Genomic DNA, 18,727 nt, shown 5'->3' with positions numbered 1-18,727 from the left:
GTGTGGATCCATCTGGGCTCTCTCTCTGTCCCTTTGTCTCTGAGTCCTGAATGAAAGGCCCTGTGTGTCTGTGAACACTGTTCTTAACACAGGCTCCCTGACACCCCTCATCCCTTGTTCTCCTGCTGCCAAACCATGCTGAGTTCATATAGCCAACCTGCATTGGCTCCCCAGCCATTACGTGATGATGTCCCAGTCCCGGCTCTTCCTTTTTCTCTTCCAGGCTGGGTCCTGCATTCACAGGTGCAGGTTGTATTCAGTTCATTTTAATTTTTCTGGTCTGGAACCAGGAGGCAACATATTTCAGACACCCCATGCTTCCATCTGCCTGGAGAGGCAATGGAACCCTTGTGCATTCAGGGGACAACAATGCAGAGGCTGACATAGAGACACACATTGCTGATAAAAATATTACAGTAAATTCCCATTTCCATCGCCATGATGTATTCCTAGTTCCACTTTGGCTACAGCTTCTTTTCTCCTGGTTCCTTCTACAATGAGTTTCAAGGTGATTGGACCCGATCGCCCCATCAGGGTCCTTGTGGGAGAAGATGCTCTGTTACCCTGTCACCTCTCCCCCAGCATGAGCGCCGAGAGCATGGAGGTGCGCTGGTTCCGATCCACGTTGTCTGCAGTTGTCCATCTCTATCGGGATGGGAGAGATCAGGCTGGCCAGCAGACCGCACCGTATCGAAGCAGGACGAAGCTACTGAAGGACGGTATTGCGAATGGGACTGTCTCCTTGAGGATACACAACATCACCCCCTCTGATGAAGGGACTTACGGCTGCCTCTTCCAATCACCCACCTTTTACGAAGAAGCTGCGTTGGAACTGGAGGTGGCTGGTCAGTAGCACGGGCTGTTGTTTGCCCTTCTCAGCACCAGTGAGCACCGGTCAATGGTGTGTTTCACCCCCACCCCCACAGTTCCGGTCTGTTCAGACTAGTCACCTCTCACAGGAAAGGCACCGGAGCGCTAGGGAACGAGGCTGGCTGTTAATGGGATCGATGCACCTGCCTGCCAACTCCTCATACCCACTGGAGTAACCAGCTCCATGTCCAGCTTCTCCACCCCTCAGCTGCTGGGGCATCTGTCTGAGCAAGGATCAGGCCCCACCTGTTTCCCCTGAACTCCAGGGGACATGCCCCAGATGCGGCTGCTCATCCCAGGGAGTGTGACCCCTTCTCCCACAATTTCCTTGGGCACTGAGAAAGTTTGTGGAAATCTCCCTGAGGCCTCTGCTTCCGGGAGCTGATAGAAAAACTCTAGGTAGCGCCGTGTCTATGAACTGTGGGATGGATACCGTGAGGTCCGTGCGGCCACAGGGGGTGACGGGCGCTTTGTGTGTGATCTACCCATCACGTGGTAGATCTGTATGTGTAAAGTCATGGTGAGGGAGGACACTGCTACACCGCTGGGACTCCCACTGCCACAGGCCCACACTCCAGTCTGCACCAGAGCAGTTCTCTGGTGGGCCCAGGGTGTAGCAATGACACAGGTTCACTCCATTCCCCTCCAGGCCTGGGCTCCACCCCTCACCTTTCTGTTGATGGATATCAGGATGGAGGGATCCACGTGGTGTGTGAATCGGCCGGATGGTATCCGAATCCCCAAGTGCTGTGGAGAGACCTCAGCGGGCAGCGACTAGCACCAGTGATGGAGAAAATATCCCAGCAGGCTGACCGGCTGTTTGATACTCACACTGCTGCTGTTATAAGAGACGCTTCGAACCAGAACCTGTCCTGCTCTGTCCTCAACCCCCGTCTCGGCCAAGAGAGAACAGCAACGATGCACATAGCAGGTCCAGGGCCAGCCTTTGGGAAAATGGCACCCTGGGTGACCTTGTATTTTGGCACCCTGGCCCCTATGGATGCAGTGACCCCTATTGCCCCGACCCCTGTGGCTGCCCTCCCATTGCCCCTGGCCTTCACGGGCTCCCCAGGCTCCCCACAGCCCCAGGGTCCCACTGCCTCTTCCCAGTGCTTAATTTGTATTGAACGAGGTTCTGGGGCTCAGAATGTAGCCCTGGCTGGCCAGTCGGAGAGCGGCGGGTGCTGGCTGGGGTGCCCAGTTCTGACGGCAGTGCCCCCGACAGCAGCAGCGCAGTAATAAGGGAGGCATGGCAGAGGGCGTGTTGCTGCCCTTACTTCGGTTTCTGCATGCTCCAAGACTAGAGTAAGGGAAGGAGGGAACCAGGCAGACGGGGGGAGATGGACCCATCTTGTGCTAGTGCCGAGTAGCTGAGAGGTGGTGCTCACTGATCAAACTGAGTGGGATTTCACACTTCTAATCTGAGACGTGTGTGTGTGTGTGAAACTATTTGTAAAATACACAATAACAATACTAATGAAAAACCCCGTCTCCCCAACCCCTCCTGCTCCCCCTTCTCCCCATCCCCCTGTGCCCCTTCTCCCCTAAACCCTTCTGAACCCTTCTCTTCTAATCCCTGCCCTTTCCCCAACCTCTGAACCCCATCCTGTGTCCCTAACCCCTGCAGCCCTTCTGCCCAACTCCCTACTGCACCCCTTCTTCCCTATCCCCCTGTACTCCCCTCCTGCACCCCAACCCCTGCACTGTGCCGCCTTCTCCCCTAACTCTCTTGCACCCCTTGTCCCCAACCACCTTCTGCACCCCTTCTCTTCTCCTATTCCACATTCCCTGCTAAACCTTTCTGAACCCCCTCTGCAGCTAAGCCCTGCACTCCCCTCCTGCACCCCAACCCCTGCACTGTACCCCTTCACCCCTAACCTCAGCAACACACCTGTGCTCCAACCCCTGCACCCCCTTCTCCCCAGCCCCCTTTTGCATCCCTTCTTTCTTAGCCCCTGCACTCCCTTCCTGCACGCAGGTGGGGAAAGTGACCTGGATGCAAGGGGCAGCTGGCATTGCTGCTCTCTCCCCCCTCCAACTCCTCGCTCGCATTGCCCCTCGTGCCCCCTGGGGGGCTGTGAGGGGGGAGCGAGGAGTAATGTCAGGGCTCCCTGCATCCAAGTCACCTTCCTCCCCTGGGCTGGGTATGGGGAGGGCAGAGAGCAGCAGCTCCTGATGCCCCACAGCACAGCCCAGATGGGGAAAGTGACCTGGATGCAGGGGGCCCTGGCACTGTTCCTTGCTCTGCCCCCTCCCACACAGCCCCCTAGGGGGGCATGGAAGAATGTAGGGGGCACAAGCAGTATCTGTGCATTACGGCTCCACCACCTTCCTCTGCCAGGAGGAAGCAGGAGAAATCTGGTGCCCCTCACACGGTGCCTCTGGGAGTTTGCTGCGCTCTCATGCTGGCTGGCAGCGAGCTCCTCTGACAGTGCCCTGGGCAGTCTCCCAGGCAGCCCACCCCTAAGGCCAGACGTGAGCAGGTCCAAGCCCAGCACGGCCAGCGTGCTCGGCCCCAGCAGAACAGAAGCTCTCACAGCAGACGGCCTATCTGCAGTGTAGCCAGGGCCTAGCCAAGTTCAGTGACCAGGCCAAAGCTTGGGCTCCCGTCAGCCTCATGGGAGGAGCCACTTCTCATCTCTCAAAAGCCTGACCAAAGATGCCTGTGAGATCCTCCCAGACCACTGCAGGATGCTGCGGGCTCCCCTCACTACTGCTGCTGCCACATCCACTCTGTCTGGGTTCAAATCAATGCAACTTTGCCTTGCAGATGTGTTCCTCCCAAGGACCTCTCCCTGCCAGCTGGCTCTGTCGGTGACCCTGGCTGGTGTGGTTTTTCTCACCCTCTTGGCCAGTTACTGCTTCTGGAAGCAGCACAGAGCGAAAGGTAGGGTGGCCGAGGGGAAGGGGTGCTGTGGAACCGGAGCGAGGGTCTCCTGAATTCAGAGAAGGTTGTCGGGGGGCTTCCGTCCCGTGCCAGGAAGAGAGATTTGGGGGACATCAGTGAGAGGGCCGGCGGGAGAGGGAGTGAGCAATGGCAGAGAGGAGCTGAACTCACCCTGGGGTGGGGATCCTGGATGAGCCACGACTCTGGGTGTGACCTGAGAAGCGCCAGATGTAGAGTCACTCCTTTGGGTCTCACTGTAGAATAGAAAGAACCTGACCCTAGGTGCTCAGTGAGTGTCGGGATCACTCCGTCTGAAGCAGGAACGAGACCCGGAAAACTGGGCATGAATCTGTATAGTCACTTGTATCACACTCGCACCTGTGAGCACCCCACACACCTATGGGGAGACAGTCCTGGCCCCAATGAGTTTATAATCTAATTAGGGCAGGCACATGAAGAGCAGGGGGGAAACTGAGGCACAAAGCAGGGAAAGGACTTGCCCAAGGATACCCTGCAAGTCAGTGGCAGAGCTGGGAATAGAGCCCAAGTCTCCCGAGACCCAGCTCCGCAGCTCATCCATTGCCCAAGCTACCTGCTAACGTCCGTGTATCGAACAGGCCTGCTTGCAGGCAACGAGGAGCGGGAGCTATTCATCAAGGTCCCTCCCACATCCAGCAAGACTTATGGGGCTCCCTGGGAGTTGGTGAGGCTAGTTAGAGCCAAAGGGCACTGACAGCATGTAGGGCTATGGGGGATGGCATCGTCCACCCCCTTAATCTTAGTCCTTGTCTACATCCAAACACGGTGTCGCTGTGACCTGCACCAGGATATGGAAAGAAAGCAGCACAGGTTGCTGGTGTGGATGCAGTTATAGCGGGATGAAGGCGCTTACCCCAGTAGAGCTACTGCCATTGGGGAGGGGGAGACGCTATAATGGTATGAGGCACCTTTGTCCCAGTGTAATTGCATCCACACTAGGGGGTTGTACCACTATAACTATCTGGGTAAAACATCACCCCCCGTAACCGCCATAGCTACAAATGCTATCCGTGCACCGGGCCTTAGGAATTACAGCCCAGTGACATTCATGAACAGGAGTGAGATCCCTGTAAACGTGACACTGCAATCTTCTCCCCCTCTAGACACTCAGCAAGCTGAACTGAAGAAAGAGATACGTGAGTGTCTATTGTTACTACTACTATCGTTATTATTAATAACAAATTAAAAAACAGGCTTGTGGATGTGACCCACTGGTGAGTGTGTTACAGGCCCCCCTGTGAGCCAATTCGCAGAGCCAGGCTCTCTGGCTGGGGCTGTAACAGCTCCTGTCCTCTGTGGAACGGGACAGGGGGAACCTGTGACCCATGCACCAGTCGATTATGTACTTTCTCTGTCCCAATCAATACGAACACTGGATAAGCCCCCATGAATGTGATAACTGCCCTTTTGGCCAACACCCTGGGGACTGAAGTGGGAACTTCCATGTCTGAGTTCCTGCTGATGAGTGTTACGCCCCCAGCACATACCCAGAGAAGTTAGCTGCACGCTTCCAGCAAGTGCATGTGTGCTTGTCACGTAACATGACATAATTGCCTGGAATCCAGAACCCCGACACGGTTGTAGTAATTTAGATGGAACAAACAGTTAAAGACGACAACACAACATGTCACTGTCCAATATTAAACAGAGTTAGACACCTTGGGGGTTTGGTATCCAGAGACCTCAGCCTGCTTTGTACCATGGCAAACACACCATTACAAATCTTTTAACCTTTCATTAAAAATACAGAAAAGAAGGAAAAACAGGTAAAGCATTTGAAATGTAAAGTCTTGCACAAGACTTTTGTTTTAATGACATCCCCTGTCCCCTTTGCCTTCAGTGAAAGAGTTTAGAAGGAACCTGCCCCTCCCCAGACCCCGACCATGGCTGAGAGTCTCTTAGACGGTGTTAAAGATGGGAATAAGTCTCCTTTTTGGAGAAAAGAGAAGACGTTAGTAGAGAAGTAGAAGTTTGAACTGGGCAATGACCCATGGCTTGGCTAGGCTATGCCTACCGTGAGGAGAGCCGGAGGCAAACCAGCACCATGGAGTTAATCTTATATTTTAAACTTAATGAAGAAAAACCCCCCAAATTTGGCAGGAACAATACTATACTAGAAAGTGTGGAGTGATGATAGACTAGACAGTAACATCAAATACTCACTTAGGAAAATATTAAACTGTAAATCATCATTCACAATAAAAGAAGTTTTTGATTAATATGGGGTGTGACCCCGGGAGGGAGTCAGTTCCTTCTCTCCCTGGCTGCAGAGTTGAGTCACCCCAGTTGTCCCACCTTTGCCTCTGTCCAGCGTGTGATGCTCCTTTCTTTTGATGCTGGCACCTCTTCTCAACAGAGAGAAAGAAGAGTAGCAAAGAGAGAAAATGCAGCTTCTGTTCTGGTGCTGACTCTCGCTGGCAGCCTCACTGCGGAGAAATGCAACCCAGCCCATAGTTTGATCAGCCACTCTGGAAAAATCACACCAGCGCTGGGCTGTTTGGGGCATAGCTTTTATCTGCCTCTCTGGTCGCAGGATCACAGCAGTGCTGCAAAATACGTTTTTTTTTAGCCAGCTAAGCCAGATTCTTCTTATAAAGAAAAAGGAGAGCAACAGGGAAGAGAAGGAAAAAGACACATTGGCTGGGGCAGACATCACATTGCCGGTGGTATTCAGGAGTCAGCCAGAGCTGGCGGAAGTGGCATTGCCTTCTGGGTCCCTCTCTCTGGCCTGGTCTGGTCAGGGCATCTCGCAGGATTAGGCTGAAAAAGACCTGGGGTTCCAGGGGAGGGAGGAGTGGCAGCCATGACAGCGAAGCTCACTCCTCCCCCTTCTTTCAGTCAGATGGAATAGCAGTACCCTGCGTCTGTTCAAACGTATTCCCGCCAAAATCTTTTTGAAGAACCCAAAATGGAGTATGGGGTGGAATAGTCCGTCCGCTCATTATTTTGTCCACCAATTAGGCCTAATTTCTGACAAATTTTGTTTCACTGATTTCTGATCCCATATTTCTCTTGTTTACCAGGCATGATCTTAACACAGTCTTTGAGTTATAGCAGGAGGGATTTTTGTTTGGATTAATTCAGTCTCACTCCCCTTTTCCCCTCCATATTCACTGTTATACGTTATTGTGACATTTTGTGAGCTTTCACTCCTGTCTCACAGTTGAGCTCATAATTAGGGTAAATTTGCAGGCCCAATTACTACAACACCAAAAACAGAGAGACACCATATTTGAGGTCAGGAAGGACTTTTCTCCTCTATCAGATTGGCAGAGACCCTGTTTTTTTTCTTTTTTGTTTGCTTTCCTCTGCAGCATGGGGCATGGATCCCTTGCAGGTTTAAACTAGTGTAAATGGTGGAGTCTCTGTGACCTGCAATCTTTAAAATCATGATTTGAGGATGTCAGTAACTCAGCCAGCGGTTCTGGGTCTATTACAGGAGTGGGTGGGTGAGGTTCTGTGGCCTGCATTGTGCAGGAGGTCAGACTACATGATCATGATGGTCCCTTCTGGCCGTAAAGTCTGTGAGTTGAAGGCAGAGGAGCACAACTCTTCCCCTCCTTGTCTAGGCTGGTTCTTTGCACACCGGCTGCTGGAGATGTGGTAAACAGTGAAGTGACAAAGTTTGCAGATTATACAAAATTACTCAAGAGAGTTAAATCCAAAACTCCCTGCAAAGAGTTACAAAGAGATCTCACAAAATGGGCTGAAATTCACAGATGAAATTCAGTATTGATAAATGCAAAGTAATGACATTGGAAAGTATAATCCTAACTACATACAAAATGATGGAGTTTGTATTAGCTGTTACCACTCAAGAAAGAGGTCTTGGAGTCATTGTGAATAGTTCTCCGAAAACATCCACTTAATGTGCAGAAGCACTCAAAAAAGTGAACAGAATGTTAGGAACAACTAGGAAAGGGACAGGTAATAAGACAGAAAATATTATAATGCCACTATATAAATCACTGGTACGCCCACATCTTGAATACTGCGTGCAGTTCTGGTCATCCCAGCTCAAAAAAATACATTAGATTGGAAAAAGTACAGAAAAGGTCAACAAAAATTATTAAGGGTATAGAACAGCTTTCATATGAGGAGAGATTAAAAAAACTGGGTCTGTTCAGTTTAGAAAAAGACGAGTAAGGGGGCATATGATAGAATTCTATAAAAGTGGTTTAGAGACAGTGATTAGGGAAGTGTTATTTACCCTTTCCCAAAACACAAGAACCAGGGGTTACCAGGTAAATGATTAGACAGCAGGTTTAACCCAAACAAAAGGAAGTACTTCTTCGAACAATACAGAGTCAACCTGTGGAACTTGTTGCCATGGGATGTTGTGAAGGCCAAAAATATAACTGGGGTCAAAAAAGAGCTAGAGAAGTTCCTGGAGGACAGGTCCATCAGTGGCCAAGATGGTCAGGGATTCAACCCCATGCTCTGGGAGTCCCTAAACCTCTGACTGCCAGAAGCTGGGAGTGGACGGGGATGGGTCACTGGATACTTGACCTGTTCTGTTCATTCCCACTAAAGCCTCTGGCACTGACCCCTGTTGGAAGACAGGACACTGGACTAGCTGGCCCACTGGTCTGGCTGTTCCTATGTTCTTAAGCCCCAGATCACCCACTGACACTTCCCTACAGAGCCCCCCCAGCCTTCAAGCAGGACCAGGAGCCCCTCACACTTAAGACGATAGCTCGTCATCTTAACACAGTCTCCAGTACCCCACAGTCAGCACTGCCTGACGTGAGCCTGTGCGTAATGACAACGGGTTCCAACTGGCTCAGGCCAGATCCTCTGAAAGGTGCAGTTCACCACTGCTAGGGGCTGTAACAACTTGTATTCTCTGTGGATTGACCCACAGGGGACTTTAACTAACATCGCCAGTGGGTTACACAGCTAGTTGCAAAGAATCAAATCTAGTTCAACACGTCCTTGACTCTGTCAGCAGGAAGGAAGATCTCTGCACCTCTCCTCATTTTCTAATCTCTCCGGCTTGCCCTTTCATGAGGTGAGCAGAGTTACATTATTATTATTATTATGGGTGATTTTACAATAGAACTGAAGGCCCTGTTGAGCTCGACGGTGCAGAGACACATGGCACAAGGCCTGAAGGGCTAAATAGATAAGACAAAGGGTGGGAGGAAGGAAGTATCATTCTTCTTGGAGTAGTGTCCCTGTGCATGCTCCACTGCAGGTGTATTCGTGTCCCCTATGCCTCAGATCAGAGATTTTAGGAGCCGTGTCCATTCAGCCCCCACAGACGCTGTCCCTGTCTCGTGCCCTGCAGTAGGGCTATAGAGCGTTGCACGGACAAACTGCCCTCAGCTCCTTCTCAACCGCCTTGACCTGAGACGGAGCCTCAGCAGCCTCCGATTTGAGAATGCCTCATCTGTATTTTACTTTCTGTTTCGAGTTATTAGTGTTCATTCATTGCGTTTCAGTCAGTTAGTGTTAATACTCCCCTTCTGCTTCCTTTAAAAAAACAAAAAACAAAAAAAAACCAATAAAATAATCCCCCCTCTTTATTTTGTTATAAGACTAGCGAACTCCCTGTCCTTAGTTCTTTCTTGTCTCCTCCCTCTGGGGAAGTGAAACCTGGACAAGGTACGCCTGGCTCTTCCAGATTTAAGTGTTGCTTCTCCTGCCGAGAAGCAATTCCAGGCAGTGATGTACATTCCCACTGCATTCGCTGTCCTGGAGACTCACACGTGCCGTAAAAGTGTACTTTCTGCCTGACATTAAAATCAAGGGCTAGGAATAATCTTGAACTAAAACTATGACTACTAATGATGGAAAGTTCACTTGGATCAGCCTCTGACCCTGGCCCTGGGACCACCCCATACAACAATCCCCAAAGTGGCCGAATCCATCTACTTCCTCGGCTCAACACCCTATGGCAGCTTTGAAGAGGAAACTTTTGGATTCCTCTCAAAAAGCCACAAAAAAGCAGGCTACACGTCATTGGGTAGAGAATCTACCCCAAAGACATGATCCCCAACAAGATCAACCACCTTGGTACTGACTGATCTACAACTGGATACCCACGAGACGACTGGCTCCTCGGGTACTGGTACCACTAGTAAGCCTAAAAAACCCAAAGGGCACAGGCTATGGGAGTTCGGTACCATGGGGGGGAAAGGGGTGGTAGAGAGAGAACCAGCTCCTCTAGGTCATCTCCGATAGAGTGCTCTAGACCCTCGATACCGAGTACTTCAGCTCTGAAGAAGACCAGAACAACACCACTGGCCATTTATCAGAGTGCAAAAGACTCCCACTACTGTTGCTCTTAGGAAAAGGCAATTTCTTACTGCTTCTCTGTCTGGATCTCCTGATCCACGGGAGAAGAACTTTCAGGAACAGGCAGTGAGATTAGACAAAGGGATTACTCCAGTGACTAACATCTCTTCCTCCTCTCCTGATGAAGCTGTTATGCCTCCCCCACCAACTTTGGCAAAAGACTTCAAACCATTTCAAGACTTCATCAAGAGAGAGGTGGATTATCTAGTCAAGGTGTTGCAACACAAGCTGCTTGACATCCTACACACTTCATCATCAGCCTGTAGTGCACTCACTATTAACGAGGCATTGCTGGACCCAGCAAAGACTATGTGGCACGGTACATCCCACATGCAAGAGAGCGGATAAAAATATTATGTTCCCTCTAAAGACTCGGATTTTTTATTTCCCACCCATTCCCAAACTCCTTTGTCATCGATGCTGTAAATGAACGTGGCAGACAGCACCGTGCTAAATCAACACCCTATGACAAGAACTTAAAACAACTTGAAAATCATATTCTTAGGTGACCCTGCAATTTAAGATGACTAATTACCAAGCTCTTATGGCAAAATACAACCATATCAGTTATTCTACATTAAACGCCTTCATTGACCATCTCCCAGCAGTTTCAGGTGATCACTACTGAGGGTCAGCTTCTTGCAAGGACATTGTTGCAGGCCCCTCTCTAAATACCGCTGACACAGCTGCCTGATTCATCTCAACAGCAGTGGGCATGCAGAGGGCTTCCTGGCTTCACCTTTCTGGCTTTCCAAGGGAAGTCCAGTCTACTGTGGAGGACCTTCCATTGGAAGGATCCAAATCATTTGCAGAGAAAATGGATAATCCCTCCACATACTAAAAGACTCTAGAGCCACTTTGCGTTCACTGAGAATTTATGCACCGGCACAAAAAAGAAGATATAATAAATCACAGATGACACAGAGATCCCGGCCTGATCAATTTTCTCCCCCCCAGAGCATTATGAACCCCAACAGAAAACACAATGACTACAAAAGCGAAGATCAACTGCTCCACAATCATCAACATCACAGCCATCTGCATCTATGCATGAATTTTGATGTGTTATTTGAGGCCCCGAGTTACTACCCCCATTTTAATTTGCTGCAAAAACCCAAACATCACCACTACTTTGGCAATGGCCTTACTCTTTTTAATCAAAACTGGGATCAAGTGGGTTTTGGAGATCATCTCCACAGGATATTTGATCCATTTTACCGCCCTCACTCCTGCCTACCCCTCCCCCCGACCCTCCTCAGGAACCCTTCTCATGAGTAGCTTTTACATCAGGAAACAAGCTATCTTCTGAACCGAGGTGCTATAGTTCCTACTCAACACAGAGGGAAGGGCTTCAACTCCAAGTACTTCCAGATAAAATAAAATAAATTAAAAAATAAAAATACTGATACTGAAAAACAATAGTGATTGGAGACACATTCTGGATCTAAGATCACTCGACAGATTTGTACAGCTACAGCGCTTCAAGAAGGTTACTTTGTCAGCAATAATCCCCTCTCTGGGCCATGGAAACTGGTTCTCAACCCTTGACCTACAAGATGCTTACTTCCATATCGTGATCCACAGAAGGTTTCTAGTATTCACTCTGAGACAAGACCACTTTCATTGTCTGCACCCAGAGTGTTCTCAAAGGTCCTTTCTATGGTTGTGGTGCTCCTTCGTAAACAAAGAGTGATAATATTCCTGTATCTAGATGATTGCCTGCTCAAGGCATGCTCCTTTGATGATGCTTTGACTCCCCCACAAAAGACTATGGACCTATTCCTCCAACTGGCTCTATAAGTAGACATCCAAAAGACCATATTAACTCCAGTATAATGTCTGGAATTCATAGAGGCCTACCTCGATGGAGCAGAGGCCAAAGCCTTCCTCCCGTTATGCAGGTTCAACACCATAGATAACTTGATCTCTAACGGAAAGGCCAACCCTCAGACCTTGGTCAGAAATGGTCTTCAACTACTGGGACGCATGGTGGCAGGCATCTTCGTAATAAATCACGTGAGACTACACATGTACTGCCTTCAGTGGTGGTTCAGTACAGGATACATACCAAGCACACACAGCTTAAACAAACTTCTATTGATGCCCTCAACATTCAAAAACTCCCTTGACTTGTGGAAAGAGTCTCACAATGTCTGCTCAGGAGTGCCCTTCACTCAACCACCCCCAATGTTAATAATGACAACAGACGCATACCTATTGGGATGGGGAGCCCAACTGGTCACCCATGCTATTCAAGGCAAATGGTTCCCCTTCGAATCCACATTGCATATGTACTTACTGGAACTCAGAGCAGTCAGGAAAGCTTGTTCACATGTCTTACCACTGATCGGGGCAAGCATATAAAGATTATAGGCAACATTGCATGTATGTTTTACAGAAATCACTAGAGAAGAGCAAGCTCACCTTCCCTTTGTACCAAGGCAGTGAAACTCTGGAACTGGTGCATTCACCACCACATAGAACGGCTTTCGTATGAGGAGAGATTAATAAGACTGAGACTTTTCAGCTTGGAAAAGATACGACTAAGGGGGGATATGATAGAGGTCTATAAAATCATGACCGGTGTGGAGAAAGTAAATAAGGAAGTGTTATTTACTCCTTCTCATAACACAAGAACAAGGAGCCACCAAATGAAATTAACAGGCAGCAGGTTTAAAACCAACACAAGAAAGTATTTTTTCATGCAATACACTGTCAACCTGTGGAACTCCTTGCCAGAGGGTGTTGTGAAGGCCAATATTATAACGGGGTTCAAAAGGGAGCTAGATAGATTCATGGAGTACAGGTCCATCAATGACTATTAGCCAGGAGGGGCAGGGATGGTTTCCCTAGCCTCTATTTGCCAGAAGCCGGGATTGGGTGACAGGACAGGGAATGGATCACTTGATGATAACCTGTCTGTTCATTCCCTCTGGGTCACCTGCCATTGGCCACTGTCAGAGGACAGGCTACTGGGCTGGATGGACCTTTGGTCTGACCCATTGTGGCTGCACCCCATGTGCCATGCCGCCCCCTGAGGCCCCGCCCCTGCCCCTTCCCCCTGTGCTCATGCCACCTCTTCTCCCCAAACCCCTGACCTCACACCAACCCTTCCCCCAAACCCAGCATTGTCCCTCCTTCCCCGCAAGATCCCACCTGCTGCTCATGCCTCTCCCCCTTCCCGTCACTTTATCTTACAGCTGGCAAAAAGTGGGGGGAGGGCTGACCCCTTCATCCCCCTATTCCGGCACCCCTGCATCCGCTGCTATATTTTATTCCAGTGTCTGATGCTCAGTACTAGACTCGACTCTGAAAGCCCACCCCTCCATTCAGGGCACTGCTGCAGCGTCGCCGAGAGTGGAGCACCCATAGAGACCCACTGAAAGAAGAAGAAAGGGTTACTCACCTTGTGCCGTAACTGTGGTTCTTTGAGATGTGTCCCCCTGTGGGTGCTCCACCACTTGCCCTCCTTCCCCTCTGTTTTGGAGCTCTTACCTATGAGCTCTGTGTAGAGAAGGAACTGGGGGCAGTTTGTCTGCACAGCGCTGTAGTGACCTAATGCATGGGAGGGGGAGAGCGTATGTGTGGGCCGAACAGAAACGGCTGCCTAAAATCTCCGATGAGAGGCACAGGGGTGTGAATACACAGAGAGTGGAGCAACACACGTCTCGAAGCACTGCAGTTACTGTACAAGGTGAGTAACCCTTTCTTATCCCATTTTCCACTCAGGGAACTGAGGCCCAGAGCGATCAGGGCCCCAGTTCAGCTAGATACAGGTGTAACTTTAAGTGTGTGAATAATCCCATTATTATAAGTCAGTCTCTCGCTGTCAGGCATTTTTTCCAGCCCTCAAATCATTTTCGTGGCTCTTTTCTGCATCCTTTCCAGTGTTTCAACGTCTTTTTTCAAATGAGGTCAGCCAGTTGTTCAGGCAGCCCCACAGCCAGCTGCACCGGCTGCCAGCCACGGCTGGAGTGGCCCAGGGCAGCTGGCCCCCGGGACCATCTGAGCAGCAGCCGGTGGGGCTGGCCCAGAGACTGCCTGAGCAGTGGTCCCTCGGGCGGCCACAGCAGCTGCTGCTCAATGACCCCTGGCAGCTGGTGCCACTGGCCCTGCCCCCTCTCCAGCAGGGCCCCCCCTAAGATTTACTTAGGGGTACTTCTCGTATAAGTCCTGAACTGGTCACAAGCGGTGAATTTTATTGTTTATTGCCCGTGACCTGTCCACAACTTTCTCTAAAAATACCCGTAACTAAATCGTAGCCTTGGGCATGGTACAGGGGTGATTGAGTGAGGGTCGAAGGTCTGTGATGTACTGGAGGTCAGACTACGACCCGTCCGGCCTTAAACTCTATGAAGCTATGATTTTCTGCAAAATAGCAGCTCTTTGCTAGTATTAGAAGAGACCATCACCCACTGGAATCTCACCTCTCTCAATCTCTTCTTTCTTTAGACGATCTGCAATCTAATCTGGAGAAAGAGCGAGGTAAGTTCCTGGGACAAGTTCACCAAACTAACAGTAGGAAATGAATAACCACGTTAATCCGACAGCATGAAACCTCACCTCTTTCTTCCCTTTCTCTTCCAGAGATTCTGCGCTCTGAGCTGGAGAACGAGAGAGGTAAATGTCTGGGCTCTCAGGAGGCTTGAATGATTTTCTCTCACTGTACATAGTCAGACAGACTTTGGCCTCTGTCTCTGCACTGTCTGTTAGGAGAGGCTCTGGGAACCAAACGGCCGGGGAGCTCTGACTAATCATGGAGCTGGGTAACTGCTCCATAGATAAAGTTGCTGCTCAGTTTCCATTGTAAGCCTGATTTTAGCCCTTCCTCTAAACTACACACACAGGGGAGTGTCCATATCCCAAACTGGTGAGTCTGCCTGTGCCAATGTACCTTTTTGCTACTGAATTTGAAGGAATGGCGGGGTGGGGAGATCCTGATGCCCTGGAAAAAGAGGCTCAGCAGAGTCCTAAGGTCTCCAAGCACTCTCTGACTCGTTGAGGCACAAAGTCAATGAGAAGGAGCCAGCTAATGTTGCTGATCCCTGAGTTGAGATCCAGCATCCAGAGCCAAGGTTTAGCACATTAAACCCTCACTTCCACGTTACCAGGGCCTAGCCCCTCACCAAGCTTCTAGGCACACGGAGAGTGTGGACACTACACCACAGGTGAGCCCAGCTAGGGCAGGGCATGGGAACCCAGCGAGGGTCAGATGTCAAGAAGGGGGGTGTGATCCATGGAGAGATCTATGAGGATGGAGCTCAGGCCAGGAGACCTGGGCAGAAAGAAGCCAGCAGAGAGCACAGTGGAGGGGGCAAAGTGGTCCTTTAAAGGCACAGTCCCTAACCCAGGAGCTGTTGTAGAACTGACTGCACACCCATGTCTCTCTGTTTGCAGGGAAATCCCTGGTTGAACTTGGTAAGTGCCATGTGTCCCCTTCCCCCCCTCCCCCCCATATGACACTGTGTCCTACGCCAGCAGTCCGTGCTCCGGGGAGTGCTCACCTCTTGGTGTGTTTGATTTCAGGCTGGAGTAAAGTCAGAAAAAATGCAGGTAAGTGAAGCTGGTATGTTAATGTCAGACCCCCTGCACCACTCTGCTGCCCAGCAGATGCACACATGCCAGAAGTCACAGGGAAAGCAGTGTGGTCAATGAAAATGCCAGATTCGTCCCCAGTTGCCTTGCAGAAAACCAATGCTCACACTTAACTATGGAGTCACAAGTGCTCCAGTGTAACTGCGATAACTCAGAGTGCTCCTAAGTCTGGGAACTTACCCGCTGTCAGTTCAGGGGGGTAGGCGCTTACAGGAGTTTGTAATTGTGGGTCAGAGTTGGGGTTTTGCTGGACACATGTGGTGAATTCTCATGTGTTGTGTTGTTGTTAATTGACGTCATGAACTAGAAGGGATCTAGGAAATTTTGTAAATTACCTTAACTGGCTGCGGGTAATTGTCTTAATGCTTTTTGGACTCTGGTGAAATCTCTGTTTTTACGGAGTTGTCAATCAGTAGCCCTTTGGCCAATTCAGTTCAAATTTGGTAGAAAAATTCTACCTCAGACCCAGACCAAATCTACCAAATTTGAGTGTGATATGACTCTGCGGGTGTTGGAATAGAGGGCTCCCAGCTCAGGCGTAGATTGGAGACTCAGTTGCGGTCTTAGCTGTGGAGACGTGGTAGCGGCCCCACAGCACAGATTTTGTGGTAGGTGACCACTGAGTTCTCGTAATGGTTTGAAATGACGTCCGTGTGTGTAACACCTGAGCTCTCTCCTCACTGGGGCCTCTGTAGAGGTTACAGACAGGCCCAATGGGAGCTAGAGGCATCTCCAGCTCTTTCAGGGGAGCTATTTGCCTCTAGTGCCTGGGAGGAGAGCTGCAGTGACAGGCAGAGAAGCAGGTTCCCGGGCGATAGAGGCTGGAAATCAGAGAGTGTCCTAGCCAAGACAGAGCTGGGGGGAGGATGGGAAACAGCCCCGATGGGCTGGGCTCTGCCCCTGATGCTCTGCCCCATCTCTGCAGTGAACGTGATTCTGGATGCGGACACGGCTCATCCCAGCCTCGTGGTCTCTGAGAATGGGCGATCTGTGAAATGGACGGGCCTACAGCAGGACGTGACTGACAACCCCGAGAGATTTGACAGTGAAACCTGCGTGCTGGGCTTGGAAGGGTTCACCTCGGGGAGACACTCCTGGGAGGTAGAGATCGGGGGTGGGAGGGCCTGGGCTGTGGGGGTGGCCGGAGAGTCTGTCAGGAGGAAGGGCTGTATCAGATTTGCTCCTGAGGAGAGGATCTGGGCCATGGATCAGTGTGGGAGCCATTACCGGGCTTGCACTTCCCTCCTGCCCCTGACTTGGAGCCCCGGGAAGATCGGGGTGTATCTGGACTATGAGCAGGGCCTAGTGTCATTTTATCAGCCTGGTACTGAGCCCCCGATCTTCACTTTCACCTCCTCATTCACTGGGCAGCTCCACCCTTTCTTCTGGGTCTACTCCCCAATCACACTATGTTCCTGAGATATGGCATGTGTGGGGGGGGGGGGCATAGCATCACTCACTGGTCAGACTTTTTTTGTTCTGTTTTTCTGAAATGGACTAATTATTCATTTTTTAAATATTTTCAATTTTTTTATTCTTCTCAAAGCTTGGAATTTTCCAAAATTAATATTTTCAGTTTTGAAAATCCTTCGATTTGACTAAGCTGAGGGCTCAAAATTGGCAAAGCAGAAGAAATCCTGAGTGATGTGTTGTGTGAGACGCTACATAGACTAGAACAGAACTCAATACACAATACATCATAGGACCCCTCCCCCCAAATAAAAGGTTTAGTTGAAAATTTTGTAATAATGCAAAAAAAAAAAAATCTCAAGAAAATCCAAATGTTTTCACACACAAAATCTCTTTTTGTAAATTGGCCAAATTTCCTCAAGATATTTTTGAATGAAAACCTTTGTTCAGCTCTGATTAACACCTGTAATTGCATATAATCAATGAATATTTCCTGATTCTTAGTCCTGTAATTTATGAACTGACCACCATTGATGAGTGGAAGGAGTAAGAACATGTGTCAAACCCTGTCCTAAAACATCACATTGTCCCAACTGGATAAAAGGCTCCAAGAAAGCCGATTCCTAACCAGTAACCATGTTCTGTGACATTATTGGTGAAAGAAACGGAGTCAGAGGAATGGAGGGAGCTCGGTTCTCTGCATGAGTGTTGATCATGCGGTTCACAGCATCAGGAAGGCTTATCCTAAACCCGGAATGACAGGTATGTCCTTCACCAGCTAAATTTAGAGTTTTAGGCCAGAAGGGACCATGAGATCATCCAGTCCAGACCTCCTCTATATCACAGGCCACCAACACACCCAGCACCCTCACATCAAACCCAGCACCAAAAATTAAACCAAACTATTGCAGCCCACAGGAGACTAGACTATCACGTGCCACAGCCACGGAGCCTCACCCAGCCTGAGCGGAACAAAGCATGGGGGCAAAAACTAGATCAGTCTCATAATACTTCCCCAGTCTCATAATACTGCTCTTGAGGGGGTGCTAGCCTCCGCCACCCCCACCCACCCCGGTTCCAGTGTCTCTGGTGTCTAAACAGGATTTCCTTAAATCACAACAGCCACTTCTCCCATCTCCTGCTGCAGGATGAAAGGAAAACAGTGCTTCCTTAGGTTAGCCGCAGGATCTGATCATCCCCTGTATTAACTGGATGATTTAATGAGTTGATGACCCAAACCAACATCATTGTTAACCCACCGTCTTATGGAGTCAGTCTCAGTTGTGACCTGGATTTGATCATTGTTTTCACAGGTTCCAAGGCCAGAAGGGACTGTTGTGATCAGCTTGTCTGGACTCCTGGAACACAGGCCAGAGACCTGCCCCACAATAATTCCTGCTCGAACTAGAGCAGATTTTTTTTTTTAAATCATCCGCTCTTGATTTGAAATTTGTCAGTGATGGAAAATCCACCACGACCCTGGGTAAATGGTTCCAATAGTTAATTACCCTCACTATTAAACAAGTTTGAGAGGGGTAGCAGTGTTAGTCTGTTTCAGCAAAAACAACGAGGAGTCCTGTGGCACCTTAAAGACTAACAAATTTATTTGGGCATAAGCTTTCGTGG

General features: G+C 49.6%; 1 protein-coding gene across 1 annotated transcript; it reads left to right on the top strand.

The window, feature by feature from the left end:
• The first annotated feature begins 496 nt into the window (after positions 1-496).
• On the top strand, positions 497-17,849 carry LOC135979557 (butyrophilin subfamily 3 member A3-like). Its single transcript, XM_065579894.1, has 9 exons — positions 497-845; positions 1,520-1,801; positions 3,641-3,757; positions 4,900-4,932; positions 14,549-14,581; positions 14,684-14,716; positions 15,494-15,514; positions 15,623-15,649; positions 16,617-17,849. Exons 1-9 carry the CDS (start codon positions 497-499, stop codon positions 17,108-17,110), a joined length of 1,389 nt encoding a protein of 462 aa, XP_065435966.1. The 3' UTR covers positions 17,111-17,849.
• The last annotated feature ends 878 nt before the right edge of the window (positions 17,850-18,727 follow it).

The sequence above is a fragment of the Chrysemys picta genome, unplaced genomic scaffold (genome assembly GCF_011386835.1).
Source record: "Chrysemys picta bellii isolate R12L10 unplaced genomic scaffold, ASM1138683v2 scaf996, whole genome shotgun sequence".
NCBI lineage: Eukaryota > Metazoa > Chordata > Testudines > Emydidae > Chrysemys > Chrysemys picta.
Note: the sequence above shows the minus strand (reverse complement) of the source record. Positions and strands in the feature narration are given on the sequence as shown.

Coding starts and splice junctions, on each gene's coding strand:
- LOC135979557 (XM_065579894.1), top strand. CDS start 497: ATGAGTTTCAAGGTGATTGGACCCGATCGCCCCATCAGGGTCCTTGTG. Junction 14,717..15,493: donor TGAGCTGGAGAACGAGAGAG/GTAAATGTCTGG, acceptor CTCTGTTTGCAG/GGAAATCCCTGGTTGAACTT. Junction 15,515..15,622: donor GAAATCCCTGGTTGAACTTG/GTAAGTGCCATG, acceptor GTTTGATTTCAG/GCTGGAGTAAAGTCAGAAAA.